Raw genomic sequence first — 21,871 nt, 5'->3', positions numbered from 1 at the left:
TCTCGTGTGTAACTTTTTATTCCTTTAATTAGTCATTATCCTGCATAGAGACAAATATTGTGTTTTTTTATGAAACTTTGTAGCTATGTAGACTTTTATGTTAACATCTTCCCTTGGGGCGGCCGTAATAAACCCCGGGGGCGGCAGTGTGTCTGTGCTTTATGGTTGCTGCAATAAAAGGGTGATAGAGTTTTACCGTTTTCCCGCCCCTGCCCCAGAAACCAGGTAGTAATCTGGGAGCTGCATACAGATCTTCACCCGTGTGTATATATACTTTTTCTTTTCTGCCCTATCTAAAAAAAAAATCTATATTGATGTGTTCATGGATACTTATAATAATTATACCGGGAGATTTTCCACCATATACAATAAACATAGTTGGAACACACTCTAAAGCCGTGCCCTCTAATGATAAAGACAGGACTCTGCTCATTCTGTCACAGTCTATACAGGGAAGCAGAAAGTAGGAAATGTCAGTATGTTGTATGTGCTGGGACGGGGAGTGAAAAGGGAATGAATAGTAAGGGGACCATGGAAGAAGGGAAGGAAGGCGACAGCTATACATACATTAGATGATGTGGGGGCAACAACTACTTCTGGGAGGAGCAAAAGTGAGTGTGGGGGCAGGGTGGTGACAATCTGTATCTTCTTGATGAATGGTTGTCACTGTATATGACGGCTTATTTCATAAAGATTTAGTCCATGAGTTCACCCGGCTCACCCAGGCTATTGTTTTTGTCTCTCTCCACCATGCTTTATCCTGCAGGTCCGTTTGATTCAGTACATGGAGAGATAGCACGTAACTAATCCTCAGTGGAAAATGATATGAAAACGTCCAGCCATAGACTGAAGGGAATGAGCCTGAATATGGGGAGACTCCGAGATGTTCTCTTACCTAATGTACGTTTCATTCCGGTTGTATTTTTTAGCCAGATAACGAGCGGATCCTTTATTGGGAATCCGGACCATGGAGATCTCCTTGCCATAGCGCGTCATGTCACAGGGTGTGGGGCAAGTGCAGTTATTATTATTGTCTTCTACCATGGCATCTGTAGGGGAAGAGACGAGAGCACTCTGCAGGACCTGGACACTGTATACACGAATACTAAGTGCACATTGGGGTTTGAGGATTTTTGCAAATACATAATTAAAGGAGCGGATAATCAGGGAAACCTCTTTCCATACATCCTATTAGGGGCATTGTAGAGTCTCACTTCTATAAGGCAGAGAAGAGCCGCTAGAGCCGCCAGCATGTAATGCTACATTCCACCAGTAGTGGCCGCTGTAGGGGAAACGTACGGTCAGACAAACCCGCGAGGGATCGGGATCGATGGCGATCATAAGGACAAGCAGAGGACGGAATCAGGCAGAACTGTGGGGGATTCCGTACCTAGTCTGTTGTCAGCGCAGTTGATGTACTTGGAGGGGGAGCAGATTGTCTCATTTCCTATGGAAATTAAAACATTGACAGAAAAAAAGAGGTTAATAAACTTTACTGATGGTATACATAGAAATATCTAGATGGTAATAAATTGTATCTGTCATTTAGTAGTTTTCTAACTAACTGTATTAGATTCAAGCAACACTGGAGACAATATTTGTCACTCAGCTTTCCCAGACTACTGACTGTCAGAGCTACGTAGCAAAGCAGGAGAGGAGTCACTGTTCAATAAGAGACAAACCCATCAGTAGGTGGAATTCTGCAAGTCACTGACAGGAGACGTTCTGTACAGATTGGACTTTTCATGATCAGAGAAGGCGGCAGGCGACCGTTACCTGGCATATGGACCATTCTGCAGGAGCAGCTCCTCACTACAGATTCTCTCTCACACTGCAATCTGCAGGCGGAAATGCTGTATTTGCTGTAACCTGGAAGGAATTCACCAGACGGTGCACTGGATCTGCAGTTACCCCACGGCTGGGGCAAATAGGTCAGCTGTGTGCAAAAACAATACAAATGTGAGACCTTTACCGATAACAGTTACTTAAATTGTATCCTGTACTGATCCGGAGCTACATCCTGCATTATACCCCAGAGCTGCACTCACTATTCTGCTGGTGCAGTCACTGTGTACATACATTACATTACTGATCCTGAGTTACATCCTGTATTATACCCCAGAGCTGCACTCACTATTCTGCTGGTGCAGTCACTGTGTACATACATTACTGATCCTGAGTTACATCCTGTATTATACCCCAGAGCTGCACTCACTATTCTGCTGGTACAGTGACTGTGTACATACATTACATTATTGATCCTGAGTTACATCCTGTATTATACCCCAGAGCTGCACTCACTATTCTGCTGGTGCAGTCACTGTGTACATACATTACATTACTGATCCTGAGTTACATCCTGTATTATACTCCAGAGCTGCACTCACTATTCTGCTGGAGCAGTCACTGTGTACATACATTACATTACTGATCCTGAGTTACATCCTGTATTATACCCCAGAGCTGCACTCACTATTCTGCTGGTGCAGTCACTGTGTACATACATTACATTACTGATCCTGAGTTACATCCCATATTATACTCCAGAGCTGCACTCACTATTCTGCTGGTGCAGTCACTGTGTACATACATTACATTACTGATCCTGAGTTACATCCTGTATTATACTCCAGAGCTGCACTCACTATTCTGCTGGTGGAGTCACTGTGTACATACATTACATTACTGATCCTGAGTTACATCCTGTATTATACTGCAGAGCTGCACTCACTATTCTGCTGGTGCAGTCACTGTGTACATACATTACATTACTAATCCTGAGTTACATCCTGTATTATACTGCAGAGCTGCACTCACTATTCTGCTGGTGCAGTCACTGTGTACATACATTACATTACTGATCCTGAGTTACATCCTGTATTATACTCCAGAGCTGCACTCACTATTCTGCTGGTGCAGTCACTGTGTACATACATTACATTACTGATCCTGAGTTACATCCTGTATTATACTCCAGAGCTGCACTCACTATTCTGCTGGTGCAGTCACTGTGTACATACATTACATTACTGATCCTGAGTTACATCCTGTATTATACCCCAGAGCTGCACTCACTATTCTGCTGGTGCAGTCACTGTGTACATACATTACATTACTGATCCTGAGTTACATCCTGTATTATACCCCAGAGCTGCACTCACTATTCTGCTGGTGCAGTCACTGTGTACATACATTACATTACTGATCCTGAGTTACATCCTGTATTATACCCCAGAGCTGCACTCACTATTCTGCTGGTGCAGTCACTGTGTACATACATTGCATTACTGATCCTGAGTTACCTCCTGTATTATACTCCAGAGCTGCACTCACTATGCTGCTGGTGCAGTCACTGTGTACATACATTACATTACTGATCCTGAGATACATCCTGTATTATACTCCAGAGCTGCACTCACTATTCTGCTGGTGCAGTCACTGTGTACATACATTACATTACTGATCCTGAGTTACATCCTGTATTATACCCCAGAGCTGCACTCACTATTCTGCTGGTGTAGTCACTGTATAGATACATTACATTACTGATCCTGAGTTACATCCTGTATTGTACCCCAGAGCTGCACTCACTATTCTGCTGGTGCAGTCACTGTGTACATACATTACATTACTGATCCTGAGTTACATCCTGTATTATCCTCCAGAGCTGCACTCACTATTCTGCTGGTGCAGTCACTGTGTACATACATTACATTACTGATCCTGAGTTACATCCTGTATTATCCTCCAGAGCTGCACTCACTATTCTGCTGGTGCAGTCACTGTGTACATACATTACATTACTGATCCTGAATTACATCCTGTATTATACCCCAGAGCTGCACTCACTATTCTGCTGGTGCAGTCACTGTGGACATACATTACATTACTGATCCTGAGTTACATCCTGTATTATACCCCAGAGCTGCACTCACTATTCTGCTGGTGCAGTCACTGTGGACATACATTACATTACTGATCCTGAGTTACCTCCTGTATTATACTCCAGAGCTGCACTCACTATTCTGCTGGTGCAGTCACTGTGTACATACTTTACATTACTGATCCTGAATTACATCCTGTATTATACTCCAGAGCTGCACTCACTATTCTGCTGGTTGTTAATGGACCAGTTCAAAGTTAAATGTAGCTGGACTCTGATAATAGTACCATATATGTGTGATTTGTATATTCTCAGTGTGTCATAATGGGGGACTGGATACAATCTCTGTTACGGTAGATCAGGATTCAGTAATTTAGTATAATTTATCCTCAGGATTAATCTTTCAGCCAATGCGCTGATTTTCTGGCCAGTTAGACATTGAAAAATTGATTTACTTCTCTGCATCTTGGATTAGCACAAAAGTCAATGCCTACATTTGCACAGCCATGCGCGTAATGTATGTAAATAATATGCCGTTCCTAAATGTGGTGAATAATTAGCTTTGTAGACCTTTGCTTACAATGTAACACATTTCTCTGTAGGTTTCTCCTTTATAGAGAACCTGTCACATTAAACAGATTTTCTGCTTGTTATAGAGCAGGAGAAGCTGACCGGAGTGATTAATTTGGTGTAAATAGAAAGTTGTCTAAATCTGTGCTTATGAGTCCAGTGGGCGGTCCTACTGTGATTGACATCCAGAGTGACTCCACCCACTGGACTCATCAGCTCAGAATTAGATCGATTTGTTACCAGCACTAAGACATTACAAACACTACTGATTTTTTTCACACAAATCTATATATCAGTCTATACAGCTCCTCCTGCCTTATAATATACCGCTGCCAGGCAGGATGTGTGCCGCCATATGGTGCACCATATAACAGGAAAGGATTGCTTCTAGGAAAGAATAACGAAGGGAAGAGAACATTCTACCAATGACAGCACAGACCTATTTATTGCAGGCTGCAGACTACGGATCCATGAGTGAATGAGACCCTGGGGTGCGATTTCTGGGTCAGATCCCACCTAGGTCCTTACTGCGCCCCTATGTGTATCCTGAGCACTCCGGCAGGATCCTCATCATCATACATACCCTCTGCTCCTGGCAGGAGACGAAGGTCTGGAATCCGGGGGACACTCCGAACCCCAGCTGGTGGATGTAGGGGGGCTCGTCCTGGCTGTGTATCTGCACCCTGATCCCAGCTTCGAAGGACGTCTCATCTGAGGAGTAAAGAGATGGGGGTTGGTCTGGTCCCTGGGAGCTTCGCTCGCTTCTTGTGGTTACATTTAGTTCTGTAATGTTTGTTGGACACTTCGGGATAATTCGTGTTCTTGTAATCACCGACACTCAATTATTCATCAGCGAAATCAATCTCGCAGACCTGAGACATTAACCCCTAATATTCCACCTGTCCCTATTCACTGAATCCTGCCTTTTTCATGAAAAACTTAAAAAGGGTGTTCTGTTTTTCTGAAAACAGAATTTAGAATGTGGGATAATAAAAACTTCTGCAACTTTCTAATATACTCTATATAATGTTACAATTCTTCACTTTTATAAAGTTTTTATAAACTAGATGGTGGCCCGATTCTAACGGGTATTCTAGAATATGTATGTATGTATGTATATAGCAGCCACATAGTATATAGCACAGGCCACGTAGTATATAGGAGCCATGTAGTATATAGCAGACAAATAGTACGTGGCCTGTGCTATATACTATGTGGCTGCTATATACATACATACATACATACTGTAGAATACCCGATGCGTTAATACAGGCCACACAGTATATAACACAGCCCAAACAGTATATAACACAGCCCATGTACTATATAACACAGCCCACGCAGTATATAGCAGCCACGCAGTATATAACACAGGCGACGTAGTATATAACACTGGCCATGTAATATATAGCACAGCCCACATAGTATCTAACACTGGCCACGTAGTATATAGCAGCCACGCGGTATATAACACAGCTGACGTAGTTTATAGCAGTGTGGTCACATATCCCTGTTTAAAAAAATAATTATATAGTTATATACTCACCCGCCGGGATCCTGTGAAGCTCTCGCGATGCGTGCGCGGCTGCCGCCATCTTCCGTTCCCAGGATGCATTGCGAAATTACCCACATGACTTAGCGGTCTTGTTTTTTTTAAATTATTTTTAACATTACATCTTTTTACTATTGATGCTGCATAGGCAGCATCAATAGTAAAAAGTTGGGGACACACAGGGTTAATAGCAGCGGTAACGGAGTGAGTTACCCGTGGCATAACGCGGTCCGTTACCGCTGGCATTAACCCTGTGTGAGCGCTGAATGGAGGGGAGTATGGAGCGGGCGCCGGGCACTGACTGCAGGGGAGTAGGGAGGGACTAATCGGACTGCGCCCGTCGCTGATTGGTCGCGGCAGCCATGACAGGCAGCTGGCGAGACCAATCAGCGACGCGGGATTTCCGTTACGGAAGTTGCGGACAGAAAGACGGAAGTACCCCTTAGACAATTATATATATAGACTCTACTCCCTGGAATTGTAAGAACCTTGGTTATATCCAGGACCTACTTGCTACTATTTTGGAAACTGCTACATTTTGTCCCACATGCTTTGCACTGCAGCTTTCCTTGCTCAGATTGGCAGCTGTGTACAACCACAAGATCCGCAGGAATTCAGTGCAGGTTTTTTTAATAGAAATGATTGTGAATCCAAAAGGAAAAAATTTCCAGCTTCACCGAATCCGTGAAAAAAAGTTTTCTTTATTCACAAACTTAAACATGGAGGATACAAACTTCAACACAAACCATATGGGTAAGAATCTCAACGCGTTTCTGGAGACTAAGCTCCCTTAACCATTGTTTAAGTTTGTGAATAAAGAAAACTTTTTTTCACGGATTCGGTGAAGATGGACATTTTTTTCTTTTGGATTCTACACGCCTGGACACAGCGGGTCCGTGCTCCCGAAACTCAGCTTATGCATCACGGGTGAGCTGGTTTATATTCCTTCTCTTCAATTATTGTGAATGACAAGAAATAAAATAATTATACTTCTTACAGCTGGGAGTTTGCTACAGTAGCACCTAGTATTGATAAACCTCGAGTGCCGGCGGCAGTGTCGGGTATTGATGCGAGAGACTCGTGCGAGTTTCTCGCTTTACACTTGCAAGTGTGACCCCGGCCTAGGGAAACTCACTTGCTTATTTCAGGGGTAAAATTGGCAAATGAGGGTGGTGAGATCATGACAGCTCCCATTTCTAAGGCAGCTCTCCCAGATGATGAGCAGGAGGCTCGCTGTAGGGATATTGCTTTATCACACTGTGCCCATTGAGATTAATGGTCACCATGATCTTGCCAAGTCCTTCAGAAGGAGAACAAATATATATATATATACGGTATATACACACACACTTTTCACCACATTCTATTTGTTGTCCCAGGGCATCTAAGGTGAAAAAAGAAACTTTCCATAAAGTCTATTCTGGTTATTTGTGTATACAGCTCCTATGCAATCCTGTGCGTCTCCATGGTAAGAGAAGATGAACCATCCCTGCGCCTGATTCTGTAGTTGTGTTACTTTGTACTCTGCTCCCTCCACTTTATAAGCTACAGACAACAGATAATGAAAAGTAACAGGACGGCATTATCAGACTACACAGGGTTTGTTTGTAGTCTGTAACCATGGAGACACACAGAACTGCACAGAAGCTGTAGACAGAAAATGGTAGAGTTTGAATTAAAACTTTTAGCATAATTGCTTACATTTTTGTTTTAGATACATTGGAAGAATAAAAGGGTGGGTTCAGTAGTGTTCTTACTCCTAAACTCAGGACCCCTTTAAGGACACAGATACTCACTGGTCTCTCTCCAGATGGGAAGGTATTCCTCCTGTTGGATGTCCAGCATTATCTCTAGTCCATTTCCCATCCCCCCTTGTCGCGTCACTTTTGGGTTCCTTTTGTCAGCGTTGAAGGTGTAACATTTCCCATATCTGGTGTAAACCTGTAAGGAGAAGAAATGGTTAATATGTGTATAGACATGGAAGTCACAGATGATGTGGGCACTCGCCACCCTGCAACACTACAACTCCAAGCATGCTAAGACAACTCCAAACCTATCCTCCATCCTTGTGTCATCCCTGTGATTGGAAACAGTCAGTAATTATATATACTGTACATATAATACTCCACAATATTATAGCAGATCACCAAAGTGATTGCATGTGGCAGGAACTATTTCTGCAAATGTAACAATATATGTTATGTTTCATTTTGTGAATGGTAAACATTATAAAAGCCTGTACTGACAGACAGTATTACTTCTCTCAGTTGAAGATTTGATACAATTGTATCCACTCTGGATAATCATCTGGAAAATTCACAATCTGGACTCCAGGTTGATACCTGTATTTTTTACTGGTACATTGTAGCAAACTATCAGGAGAGGAGAGACTTCTGCAGCTTCTGATGATGGATTTCACTTATTGTTTATTGTTCAGACTGTATATAATTGAAACAAACCTTCGGCTTTGAGAAGTATTACATCTGTAAAGGTTCTGAATGGTAAAAAAAGAGTTACATTTCACAGACAGTAAGCAGAGATCTTTAAAATAGTAAGGAGTTGAACTTTACATGATACTTTTATGGAGATAAAACTTTGACTATGGGTAGAAATAAAGATTCTTAGGTCAGGTTCTACTCACGGGAGTAAAGTCTTGGCTCGAGCAGTTACGTCCCCGGTAGATACATTTTAATATCATGTTATCTAGATCTTTCCACGATTCATTAGACGACATTGGAAGTCCTAGCTCATCAATCTGATGCCCAGGTGGAGAAGACATTTTGGGGTACTGGGTGACTCCTTTCTGCTGCCGCACCCTACAGATAGTGACCGCTGGAAACTTCAGTTCCGTCACCCACGTCATCTTGACATTCGTTTGGACGGGATGAGACATTAGATAGAAGAAATGTTCTAAGGAATAGGAGATGACAAACCCCAGCAAGACCATGAACACGGCTCCAAAGAACAGCCGGTGCTTGAGGGGCCGTGAGGTCCGTAGGTGGATCAGCCCGTGGATCTTCGTGGTTTTTAAGAATTTATCCGTAGCTTTTGCAGCGAATTTAGTATCCCCAAAATCCAAATCTTTCCCCATTATAGATGGAAAACCCAGGAGTGCTGTGCCAGATGCCAGCTAGGGGGCACAGCCCACGATGTAGCAGAGACCACTGGTTACAGCGCAGACTGGGCAGGCTATAATGGGAGCTCACTAGCACTGCCTCCCTTCCATAAAGCCCAGTAATTAATGGGAACTACTACTCTCACAGCATCTGCCCCACAAGGGAGTAGTTCTGGGTGTGCGCCAATCCATTTCTGGCATTTTGCAATTAGCGCATAGAAAGCCAATAATAATATCTGAGGTGTCGCCCCGTTGTCTGTAAATAAAGCTCAGTCATCGTATAATAAAAAGTTCTGCACATTTCCAGTAGACTTCCATTTATATTCCTCACCATTTTCAATACACCTGCTTTCTGTCAGTGAATGGGAGCATCATTATTTGTATCCAGAGGCTATCATTATCCAAGAAGTATCGTTTCTCCTTGCGGAGATTGACATGCTAAGCATGCTGAGATGAGGAGACTTAAAGGCTTTGTGCACACGTTGCAGATTTGGGTGCAGAATTTTCTGCGCAAAATCTGCATCTCCTGGCAGAAGCAGATTTGATGCGTTTTTTATGCGGATTTTGTGTTTTTGTTGTGGATTTGCTGCAGATTTTGTGCGGATTTCATGCATTTTTTACCCCTGCGGACTTCTATAATGGAAGGGTGCAGAAACGCTGCAGATCCGCACAAAAGAAGTGACATGCTCCTTCTTTCAATCCGCTGCGTTTTCCATGTGGAATTTTCCGCACCATTAGCACAGAATTTTTTTTTTCCTGTTGATTTACTTTGTACTGTAAATCACTTTGCAGATCTGCAGCGTTTCTGCGCTGAAAAAAGTGCTGCGGATCCGAGGTAAATCCGCAACGTATGCACATAGCCAAAGCCGCCCCGTACAGATCGAAGCCTTCTTGGGGATTGTTTAGAAAAATATTTAGACGTGAGAGTCCTCAGTGGTTGATACCTTTTAATGGCTAACTGAAAAGATGGTAACAAATTGCAGCTTTCGAGACTACACAGGTCTCTTCATCAGGCAAAGACTAATACAAATTCTGAAGAATCACATATTTATGCACAGAAAAAAAACAAAAAAAAAACATGGATAAGACAGGCGACATGAGGCAGAATTACCATGAGTGATAAACAGTTATGTCCATAATTATTGGACCAGTTCTTAGATAAGGAATGTTTTATTGTCCTCTGATTGGGGTCGGGTTCTGTTGTGATGACCCCACATGATCTGAGGGGCAAGTTCCTTACTTGATGTAAAAAGACATAAATCCATGCGACACATTCATTCCTACACTAGGACAGTCAAAGGTCGTCATCAGTTTATATTCCCAGACCCTTCTGTCTCTTTGAGATTTAAAGTTACCTTTTAAAACAAGTAATTTCATGTCCATAATGCTATGATTTGGGAGACAAAAATGTATTGCCACAGGTAGATAGGTAGATCCATTCTTTTTTCTCTTATTGTGTGGCGGTGAGAATTCATTCTTGTTCTAAGCTTTTGCCCTGTCTCCCCCACATACATGGGGATTGTTTATACAGTTGTATTGATTGTCTCTCCTGCTTTACACTGAAGCTCTGCTTGGGGCTTTCGTGTTTACAGCCATAGGCCCCAAGTCATTGAACAGTTTTATTTTCCAGAATTATAAGGTAAAACAGTTTGAAATGTTTCAGGTTTGTGACTTTTGATGTTTTTGCAACAGTTCTGACCGACTCAGACAACTTTTTGAAGAGTGTGTGGAACTTCGTGGGGAGGGGAAGAGGCCGAGGGCAGGCGACTAATTCATCACAATTTGTGTCGTGAACCGTACACTACGGCAAAAATGTTCAGCGCCTGAAAGTGGCGGCAAATTCATTAAGAGGCACATGTCGTTTATGAACTCGGAGCATCTTACTCCTTCATCAAGAATCAAGAAGAGAATGCAAAAAGCTGTTTTTGATTAGAATTGAAAACCTGGATGGACGTTTAGCTCCAGTTGTAACAAGTGTAGTTTATCCTGAAATGGCTTTATCTATCCCCCATGCTTTACACTGCAGCTCTGCAGGAAGTCAGTACTTTACAGTGAGGATGGAATCATTGTAACATTTCTGCCTATCAGGGCCGGGGTAGAGTTAAACAAAAATCAAGCAATTTCTTAAAGACATTTGGTTCTTTTTAAAGACTGATTGGCCGATGCAAAGTGTCTCCAAGTCCGCACCTAAACCCCCAGATCCACAGTTTTCTCTCATTGTCTCCATTCCACATTCCGGACACACGGCTGATACTTTGTTTCTGTAATTACGCAGAGAACACGATTTCCCCTAAAGCGCCTGTTTTCATAAAGTGATAATTCTCATACGTCGCCGCTCATAATTAATGGATGACAATTCATTAATTACACTGAGAACCACGGGGGGAGACATCGCAGGACTGAGGACCGCCAAGTACTGTGAAAAAAACCCAACAAGTAAAGATGAGACGCTCTGCAGGGAGGGAAAGTTTAGAGATGCGATAGTCTGCAGTCTTGAATCTGCATGTCTTTTTCTTGATGGGTGGGGGGCGCTTGTATAATGTTATTTCTTGTTTTTACAGAATAATCGGCAAAAATCTGCAGAGTCCTTATTTAAAAAAAAGGTGATCTTCAGAGATCGTCACCATTTTTGGTTGATGTGCAATAGTCTGCGGAGTTAATTTTTTTTATATAGAAAAGATGTGCAATAATCTGCATTCTAGGGAAACAATCTGCATAGTCTCACTTTCCGTATAAAAATAAATGGGAATGTGCAAAAATCTGCAGAGTCCCTATAGTAATAAATAGTAGGAACTGTGCAATAATCTGCAGAGTCACTGTGCTAATACTTAATAAAGGGAAATGTGCGATATTCTGCAGAGTCACTGTGCTAATACTTATTAAAGGGAAATGTGCGATATTCTGCAGAGTCACTGTGCTAATGTGGCGCCCCCACTGCCGCAGGGCCGAGGGGTACCCGGTACCGGGCCTCTGAGTCTCTGCTCCGGGGTTGTCACGGTGGCTAGGCCCCGGTCCGTGACCCTGCCGAGGGGCGCACAGTAGAAATGATATGACGGATGACGGTGGTGGTGAGGCTGTGATGGTGCAGTGCAGTTGTGGGGTGCAGGTCGCGGTTAAATAACGAGGACACCAGGTTGCAGTCTCTTTACCTCTTTACTGAAGGTCTCTGGGTCCTCAGTCCGGAATACGGTTCACCAGGCTGCGCAAGTCCGGCCGGTCCAATGGCACCTCCAGAGTTCTCTTAACAGGTGGAAATCTGTGCCTTCCTTCTAGCGCTATGTGTTGCGGTCCTTCCCTGCTGTGCTTACGGAAAGTACCCCACAACTGTTGTGTCTGTTTCTTAAGTTCCCTCACAACTCGATTAGATGATGTTCTGCTAATCCTCCGTCCCTCCCTGATGTCCTGGTTAGGACGGCACCCGTTTGACGGGTAGGCTCGGAGCTCTTCCGGGACCCTAGAGTCGCCCCTCTCCACAAGTTGCCCCCCAAGACTGCATAGGTGATTAAAGTTAGACAGCCCGCCTTAGACTGACTGTCCTGCCGCTGTTTAGAGTATTGCTTGAAGCTGAATGTTATTCTACTCCCTCGGCGTTCCGGCCACCGGTAGTGCGCCTCAGTAGGATGTTGCCTCGGTCTCACAGCACGACTCCTACTGTATCTTCCCCCACAACACCCTCTGCCACAAGGTGTTGCCTGGTTCCAACCCAGTCAGCTTTCTCATCTAACTTCCTGCCTGACCCCCAGTTTACCCACTATGGTGAGGAGTGGCCTAGTGAATAGAACCCTTAGCTCCCCCCGGAGGCCAGACTGTGAAATGTATTGGTGTCTGTGATACCTGATCAGATGAACTCCTTCAGTGCCATCAGATGCACCATAGCTCCCCATAGTGGCGGAGCCACAGTACTGCAACGACCAGGACTCTGGGGCGCTGCACTAATACTTATTAAAGGGAAATGTGCGATATTCTGCAGAGTCACTGTGCTAATAAATAAAGGGAAGTGTGTGATATTCTGCAGAGTTAGTGTGCTAATAAATAAAGGGAAGTGTGCGATATCCTGCAGAGTCACTGTGCTAAAAAATAAAGGGAAGTGTGCGATATTCTGCAGTGTCAGTGTGCTAATAAATAAAGGGAAGTGTGCGATATTCTGCAGAGTCAGTGTGTATAATAAATAAAGGGAAGTGTGCGATATTCTGCAGAGTCACTGTGCTAATAAAGGGAGGTGTGCGATATTCTGCAGAGTCAGTGTGCTAATAAAGGGAAGTGTGCGATATTCTGCAGAGTCAGTGTGCTAATAAAGGGAAGTGTGCGATACTCTGCAGTCACTCTTGCTTATTGGGAATGGCTGTGTGACATCTGCAGTGAGTGAGCAGTGAAGTCGCCGTCCTCTTACACTACATCCGCCATATTCCCTTCCACCGCTCTACAGGTTGTGCGATGTTCTGCAGTCGTCGTCTCCTCCATTCTGCACAGGTGTAACAGTCTGCAGGATCACTGTCTGGTTTCTTGGGGGAGCGGCTGTGCAATAATCTGCAGATCTCTCCTGACTTCAGACAGTTAATTTTCCAGCTTCTGAGATTGTAATGAAGCAGATGATTTGCCATATTTGTGGCAATAATCTCATTGGTATTATTGTAGAGACCGCAGGTAAAGAAGGATGCAGGGACAAATAGGAGCCAGAAAGCAAATAGCGTTTTTAACTTTCTTTTTAACTTCCAACCAAAAAGATAACAAACGTTTTCCACGCAGGGAACTTATATACAAGAACACAATTTCGCAGTAAATCCCAATTATTATATGGCCGCCCTGAACTACACCCGTAGAACGCGGCAGCGCCTCACTAGTGACTCCCTACTAAGATAAAGTCAACAACGGTCACTTATCAGTGCTGGTTCAGCGATGTAGTCCTGACGGGGAGGCTCCGACAACGCCGTAGTCCTGATGGCGGAGGAAGGAGGTGTCTTCTGGCGACGGGCCCAGGCGTAGAGTCGAGTCCAGAATGTCTTTTGCGGTGCTGCGTTCCCTCCTGCAGGCGGACGTTGATCCGAGGTAACAGCCTCCCAGTCCAGAGAAGAGTCTTTTTGAGGAGGATTAGGAGAATAATCAGTATCAGTCACAGCTGAGACGAAACCATGCGAGTCTGTAGCACTCTCTGGCAAGGTGCTCTCAGGGAGCGCGGTAATACTGTCCCTGAGCTGGTCAGCACTACCCCTCTGCCTGGGGGGTCGCTGACGACGAATGCGTCTCTTTTTGGGGGCTCCAGTAATTGCCCGCAGTGTCTGTTGCACGTTTTCCCCCTGCTTCCTGCAAGTCTCACTGCGGCCTGCACACTCACAGCAACTGCGCTGCAGTTTCCTCTCCTCAGAGATTTCCCGCGCTTCTCTGCCCCTGCTTTCGCGCGTTTTGCTTTTTATCCTCTCCTCTCCCTGCGTCACTCTGCCTCCTGTCACATGAGCCTGGCTTCCCATGCACCCCTCAAATCCGTCCCCCGGAACCCCGACTCCCGGCAACAATGGTTCCACCCGTCTGCACAGCTCACCAGGTCCCTGTCCCCTACATTCCCCCACCCTGTATGCTCGCCAGTCCCTGGGCGAGGCCTTCGCACTGACAGGTCGCCCACCTGACGGATTGTTCCACACTTGGGTCTGTCTAGTGTGTAAGTCAGGACTGTAGCGAGTTGGGGGTCTACCGGCAGTAGAACGTTCAGAACGTCGTGGCTCGGGTCCTTGTGTAGGGGGTGTTGGGGGAATGTCGTCAGCGGAAGGATGACTGGTCAGGGGTAGTGTAGTAGTCGAGATAGGGGGAGTATTTTGACGCCGTTCTTCTTCTTCATCATCTTCTTCATCCCACCAATGGTTGTTGGGGGACTCAGTCGTAGGTGGCTCTTCCCTGATTGCGGATTCCGGGGTGTCCGAGTCAACAGAGCGACACAACCGGAGCATGTTGCGATGAAGAATGCGAGTACCTGTACTTCCGAGGGCCTCAGACTGCACTTCATATACAGGTCCATGCGGGTCTATACGGCGAAGCACCCGATAGGGTGTTTTTTCCCAACGATGGTCTAACTTGTTTTGCGGTCTTTGCTCTCGAACGAGTACTCGATCACCTGGCCGGAACTCTGGGGGTTTTGCTGTAGGGGTGCTCCGATGCTCCACTTCCCGAATTCGAGTGTGTACCAGTCGGTGTAAGGTCTGCAGCCGATGCCGATGATCACGCACCCACAAAGCCATCCCTGTTCGGGGGCCTTCTTCCTCCGAAGACAGTTCCAGATCTGTCATGCCTTTTCCTGGGCGCCCAAAGACCACTTCATACGGGGTGCGTCCTGTGACTTGATGAACTCTATTGTTGTAGACCCACACTAGGTCAGACACGTACTCCGGCCAGCGGGCCTTCTGATCTTGTTCTAGCGCACGCAGCATTTGAAGCAAAGTCCGGTTAAACCGCTCACAAGCCCCATTTCCCTGGGGATGATACGGTGTGGTGCGTGACTTATCAATGCCGTAGAGGCGATGCAGCTCTTCCATGACCTTGCCCAAGAAACAGGCGCCTTGATCCGAATGTATTCGCCTCGGACAGCCGTAAACTTGAATAAAGTTCTTACAGATAGCGCTCGCCGCCGACTCAGCTGTCTGATCACGGGTAGGGATGACTACCGCGAATTTTGAAAAATGATCTACCATAACGAGGCAGTGTTCGTAGCCTTGATGCGCTGCTCCAATGGTAATGTAGTCTATCATTAATACTTCAAAAGGGGCAGACGTCGTGATGCTCTGCACAGGCGCCCTTTCCTCCGGTGACTTGGTTAGCTCACATTGTCGACATTGTCTACAGGCAGTTTGTACTTCCGCAAGCAGCCGAGGATGATAGAACCGAGTTTGCAGCCACTTAAACGTCCTCTTCACTCCGAAGTGTGCCCCGGACTCATGAGCTTCTTTAGCAACTGCGGCCACCACAGGCCCTGGTAAGACCATCTGCCAGGTCGGCTCAGAATCTGCCAGAGCCATGGTTAAGTGGCATAAGAGCCCGTCCTGAAGAGTTAGGCGCTCCCACTGCCGCAGAAGAAGGTTCAGATCTGACGGGAGAATTTGTCCAGGGATTCTCACGGGCAATAGACCATTCGTTATCCACTGTCGCAATGGAGCTAGTTCCTGGTCTTCCTGTTGTAGCCGTATCCATTCGTCCCGACTCTGAACCAACAGTCCTGCAGCCGTTCCGTTCCCGGTCTGTTCCCGGCTCACAGCCGTCTGAGCAGCGCCCCCAATGGCGTAGGGGATTTCTTCTCCCTCCAGCTCCTCATCTCGGTTAGTTCTTGGGGGATTTTTCCGCAGACGAGATAATGCGTCAGCATGAACATTCTCCGCTCCTCGCTTGTAAAGGATACGGTATCTGTACTTGGCCATCCGGGCTACCCAGCGCTGTTCTAGGGCACCCAATTTCGCATTTTCCAGATGTGCCAATGGGTTGTTATCCGTGCGTATCAGCACCTCGGAACCGGCCATGTACTCAGCGAACCGCTCCGTCATAGCCCACACCACGGCCAGCAGCTCCACCTTGAAAGAACTGTAATTGTCTGGGTTCAACTCAGAGTCATGAAGAGACCGACTCGCATAGGCGATCACTCTCTCCTGCCCATCCTGAACCTGAGACAACACAGCCCCCAATCCCTGAGAGCTGCCGTCGGTGTGTAGGATGAACGGTTGCGAAAAGTCCGCATAAGCCAACACCGGCGGCTCCATGAGAGCTGTCTTCAAGTCCCGGAACGCTGCTTCTTGTGGCTCCTGCCATTGTATCTTCTTTCCCCGTTCCTTGGGGGAGCTTCCTTTCAGCAGGACTTGTAGATTGTGAGAACGGCGAGCAAAATTCTTCACGAAGCGCCGGTAGTACCCAGCGAGGCCCAAGAACGCCCGTACATCTTTAGCGGTCTCCGGTGTGGGCCACTCCTGGATTGCAGCAATCTTCTCCTGCGATGGCCGGACTCCTTCGGCGGACACCACATGCCCCAGGTACTCGATCTGTTCCCGGAACAAGTGACACTTCTGGGGCTTCACCTTAAGCCCGTATTTCAGCAACCGGTCTAGTACCTGCTCCAGTCGGCACAGATGTTCCTCGAATGTTGGGGCGTAGATGATGATGTTGCAGCGCCCCAGAGTCCTGGTCGTTGCAGTAGCATGGTTCAGCCACTAAGGGGGGCCATGCTGCGTTCGATGGCACGGAAGGAGTTCTCTGAGCAGGTATCACAGTCACCAATACATTTCACAGCTGGGCCTCCGGGGGGAGCTAAGGGTGCTATTCATTAGGCCACTCCCCACCATAGTGGGTAAACTGGGGGTCAGGCAGGAAGTTAGAGAGAGAACGCTGACGGGATTGAACGGAGCAACACCTGGTGGCAGAGGGTGTTGTGAAGGGAGAGACTGTAGGGTCTCTGCCAGGGGTGGGATCCTGGCAGAGGCTTGGCATGGAAAGAACGTAAAGGGACCGTGCCTGCTCAGCATAGCGGCGGTGCCCAAGGAAGGACTAAGAAGCGAGATAGATTGTGCTGAGTGAGAAACGAAATCAAGCGAAAGGAGATACCAGTGAGGGTTGTGCTGAAAGAGGCAGCACCTTACTGAGGCGCACTACCGGTGGCCGGAACGCCGAGGAGGTAAAGAGTTTCAAGCCATACCTCAGACCTACGGCAGGGCAGTTAGCTTGAGGCGGACTGTCTCACGCATCACCCAGGAAGGCAAAGGGGGGTACCAACAGGAGAGGGGCGCAGATAGAGTCCCGGAAGATCTCCGAGCCTCCCCGTCATACGGGTGCGTTCCTACCATAGTATCTGGAGGGACGAGGAAGATCATTGCGAATTAAGTTGTTGTGAGGGAACACGAGAAACAGACACAACAGTTGTGGGGTACTTTCCGTAAGCACAGCAGGGAAGGACTGCAACACATAGCGCTAGAAGGAAGGCACCGATTTCCACCTGCAAGGAGAGCTCTGGAAGTGCCATTGGACCGGCCGGACTTGCGCAGCCTGGTGAGCCGTATTCCGGACTGAGGACCCAGAGAGCTTCAGTAAAGAGGTAAAGAGACTGCAACCTGGTGTCCTCGTTATTTACCGCGACCTGCACCCCACAACTGCACCGCTACAACATCACTTATTGCACCGGACGTCCCCCACTGACAGACAGGGCCACGGACCGGGTCTAGCTACCGTGACAACCCCAGGACTGAGACCTAGAGGCCCGGCTCCGGGTACCCCTCGGCCCTGCGGCGGTGTGGGGGCGCTCCAACTTGGCGTCACGAACAGGATCTACTTAAGCCTGAAGAATCAGGTCATGTGTGCCTAGAGACTGTGATTTACTGTACTTTATTGCAAGATTGTGCTGCGCCATTGGCCGCCAGAAGTTCCCGCCAAAAGGCGCCGCCATTGCTACACCCCAGGAGAAGGAGGGTGTGTTATGGGCGGAGACTCTCAGTGTGGCGCGAGAAATGGCTACCGCCCCCTGCACTTCTGGCTGCAAAGAGATGACCTGCCCCAAAACAGAAGACAACCCCCTGAGATGCAACGGCGGGAAGCGGGTGATGGAGAAGCCCGACCTCAGAGAAATGGCGGAGTTAGGTGCATGCACTGCCAGCGATTATCAGGCGGCGATGATGAACGGCGAGTGCCTGAGCGAGGAAGAAGCAGTTCCGGCCTGCCCTTCTTCACCGGAGATGGACCGGAAGCCTGCGGACCCGACAGCGGAGTTACGTTCACCAATCCCGACCTCGGAGTTAGAGGAGGAGGAACCACAGCCAGCGGAGCCGAATCCGAGCATCCCATTGGAGGAGCCCCGGTCCGGGCTGCAGCAGACTCCAGCGTCTTTGTTAACGGACCGGAGCGGCACCGATGGAACCACATCAGGCGCAGGTATGGGCGGCGCCCCTACTCCCCTGGACGGTTCTGCTCTCCCGACCGATCCTCCCCACAACAGTAACCCCGCGTTTACAATCGACCGAGCGGTTCTCACCCCCGGTGCGTTGGGGAAGTTGTTACCACCATTGCCAACCAGGTGGGGAGAGCCCATAGAAATGGACCCAGGAGGGGTGATGTTCCGATGGGATGTTCCCTGGGTCGAGCAGGATGGGATTCCAATGGAAGGTCTCACTATTGCGATACTTACCTGGGACCAATACAAACAATGCGTGCTCCAGCATTGGGGACAGCGCACCGAAGTTGAAAGACGGGAACTGCAGAGCAAAAAAATGATCTATGATGGGACGGATGCTGTCAGGCGAGGGACGGTGGCGGCATTCCACCCAAAGAAGGGGTGGGGTTCCATTTGGGAGTCGGGTCTACCTACTGGCATCTTCGTTGCCGGCTACGATGTGGAGACCCCCTGCTGTGATCGAGAAGGTGAACCACTCCGGGAGGGGGATCAGGTGACATATACCCGCCACTGGAACACACAAGGATGGCGTGCCCGGAAAGTTCAGCGATGCGAGTCTGAGAGAATGGCACCTGCGGCCCCAACTGTGGTCAATCCAGGGCTGCCAGATCTTGTTACTGTTTCTACTGTACGCTTTGTAGCAGCTCCTGAACTTGCCGACAGAGTTAGGCTTCAAATTCAGACAGCAGGCGACCAGGTGGTCCCTGCGGAGCTTGCCGCTGGTGTCCGTGCTACAGTGGCCGGGGTTCAGGAGCCCGAGCCACCAGAAAAAGAATAAACCTCGATACCATGAAAATGTAAATAGTTACTGTTTGTCTTTTATTCCTTTAAGTTGCTGCTAAACCCGCCCAGGGTTAATGGATCCCTTTGTTGACCCGGGATCCCTGTGTTTGTTCTGAGTTTTCCTAAAATTTTTGCACAAGTTTAAAGAACTGCAGAAATCATGGACTGTGCATGATTCGAACTTCCCTTGTAAATAGTTTGCACCTTCTTAAAGGTGCTCCCTACTGGTTTTAGCCAAAGACACTTTGCGAAGATATTTGCCCTATTTGTTTGAGCCAAAGACACTTTGTGAAGATACCTTTCCTACCGGTTCTAGTTAAAGACACTTTGCGAAGATACCATACCGGAACCTTTGCGTGGGCTGGTAGGCTGAGAAGACGAGCTACCTTAGAAAGACTTGGTCTCCTCTTAAAGGGGATGTGAGAAACTGAACTTGAGAGAGATACTGTTGCAGAACAGTAATGCCATAATGATGCCTTGAAAAGAAATGTAACTGTTTTACATGCTAAGTTATGTGTGTTGAATTTGTTAAAATGTGAGATTTGAATAATGTTTTGAAGACAGGAAAGATGCAGAGAGCCCGTAGGGGTAGAAGTAGAGGTCTGCATAGTTGAAAGTAAGAGAAGTAATAATGAGGGTGAGGATAGAAGGTAAACCCTGCGTCCCCATTGAAAAGTTACTTTATTGCTAAGGACAGAGAGTGAACCCGTAGGGGTTAGAGAGTGAGTCCTTAAAGGGGCCGAGTAGAGCTGGCTCAGAGTTCTTCAACCGAAAGGAATGTTATGTCTATACTGTGTATAGTAGCGAAAGGCAGTAGGCCCTGGCTGAACAGGGCGGTCCTGTAGAAGAAAGGAGAGGCAGTAGGCCTGGTGCCGTAGGGACAGGCGGTCCTGCAGGTTCACAAGAAGGAGAATGTAAAGTTGAAATGCCTTATAATGTGATTATAGGAAGGCCTTTGATAGACTAAGAGTGTGAGTTTCTTAAAGGCAATGTTAAGTTATTATTTCAAAAATTGCACTAAATAGAATACCCGGTTGGGTAACAGAAGTTATTTATACTCTGTAAATTATAAGGTTAATTATGTTTGTAACGTTACAAGTGTCCTCACCTCCCATAAAGGGAAGCCTACTTAAGTATACTTATTGTTATTTGCACTCAACAAAATTGTATGTCTTTTTGCTAACCTGTATTGTTGTTTTTCTTCCCAGTCCCGGAGTACTGTGTTTAACCAGGGGGGAGTGCAGCGCCCCAGAGTCCTGGTCGTTGCAGTAGCATGGTTCAGCCACTAAGGGGGGCCATGCTGCGTTCGATGGCACGGAAGGAGTTCTCTGAGCAGGTATCACAGTCACCAATACATTTCACAGCTGGGCCTCCGGGGGGAGCTAAGGGTGCTATTCATTAGGCCACTCCCCACCATAGTGGGTAAACTGGGGGTCAGGCAGGAAGTTAGAGAGAGAACGCTGACGGGATTGAACGGAGCAACACCTGGTGGCAGAGGGTGTTGTGAAGGGAGAGACTGTAGGGTCTCTGCCAGGGGTGGGATCCTGGCAGAGGCTTGGCATGGAAAGAACGTAAAGGGACCGTGCCTGCTCAGCATAGCGGCGGTGCCCAAGGAAGGACTAAGAAGCGAGATAGATTGTGCTGAGTGAGAAACGAAATCAAGCGAAAGGAGATACCAGTGAGGGTTGTGCTGAAAGAGGCAGCACCTTACTGAGGCGCACTACCGGTGGCCGGAACGCCGAGGAGGTAAAGAGTTTCAAGCCATACCTCAGACCTACGGCAGGGCAGTTAGCTTGAGGCGGACTGTCTCACGCATCACCCAGGAAGGCAAAGGGGGGTACCAACAGGAGAGGGGCGCAGATAGAGTCCCGGAAGATCTCCGAGCCTCCCCGTCATACGGGTGCGTTCCTACCATAGTATCTGGAGGGACGAGGAAGATCATTGCGAATTAAGTTGTTGTGAGGGAACACGAGAAACAGACACAACAGTTGTGGGGTACTTTCCGTAAGCACAGCAGGGAAGGACTGCAACACATAGCGCTAGAAGGAAGGCACCGATTTCCAC

The 21,871-nt window shown here is 47.2% G+C and overlaps 1 protein-coding gene across 1 annotated transcript in view; it reads right to left on the bottom strand.

Annotated features, from left to right (window-relative positions):
* ASIC4 (acid sensing ion channel subunit family member 4) overlaps window positions 1-21,871 on the bottom strand; it is a 313,687-nt gene that overhangs the window by 5,472 nt on the left and 286,344 nt on the right. Inside the window, exons 2-6 of the mRNA XM_077273150.1 lie at window positions 7,802-7,946; window positions 5,037-5,164; window positions 1,777-1,936; window positions 1,391-1,447; window positions 896-1,049 (exon numbers count right to left, since the gene is read on the bottom strand). Of these exons, the coding sequence (XP_077129265.1) occupies window positions 896-1,049; window positions 1,391-1,447; window positions 1,777-1,936; window positions 5,037-5,164; window positions 7,802-7,946 (644 nt within the window). The remainder of the gene's footprint in view (window positions 1-895; window positions 1,050-1,390; window positions 1,448-1,776; window positions 1,937-5,036; window positions 5,165-7,801; window positions 7,947-21,871) is intronic.

Source organism: Ranitomeya variabilis, chromosome 7 (genome assembly GCF_051348905.1).
Source record: "Ranitomeya variabilis isolate aRanVar5 chromosome 7, aRanVar5.hap1, whole genome shotgun sequence".
Taxonomy (NCBI): domain Eukaryota; kingdom Metazoa; phylum Chordata; class Amphibia; order Anura; family Dendrobatidae; genus Ranitomeya; species Ranitomeya variabilis.
The sequence above is the reverse complement of the archived record's forward strand: the minus strand, read 5'-3'. Positions and strand labels throughout refer to the sequence as shown.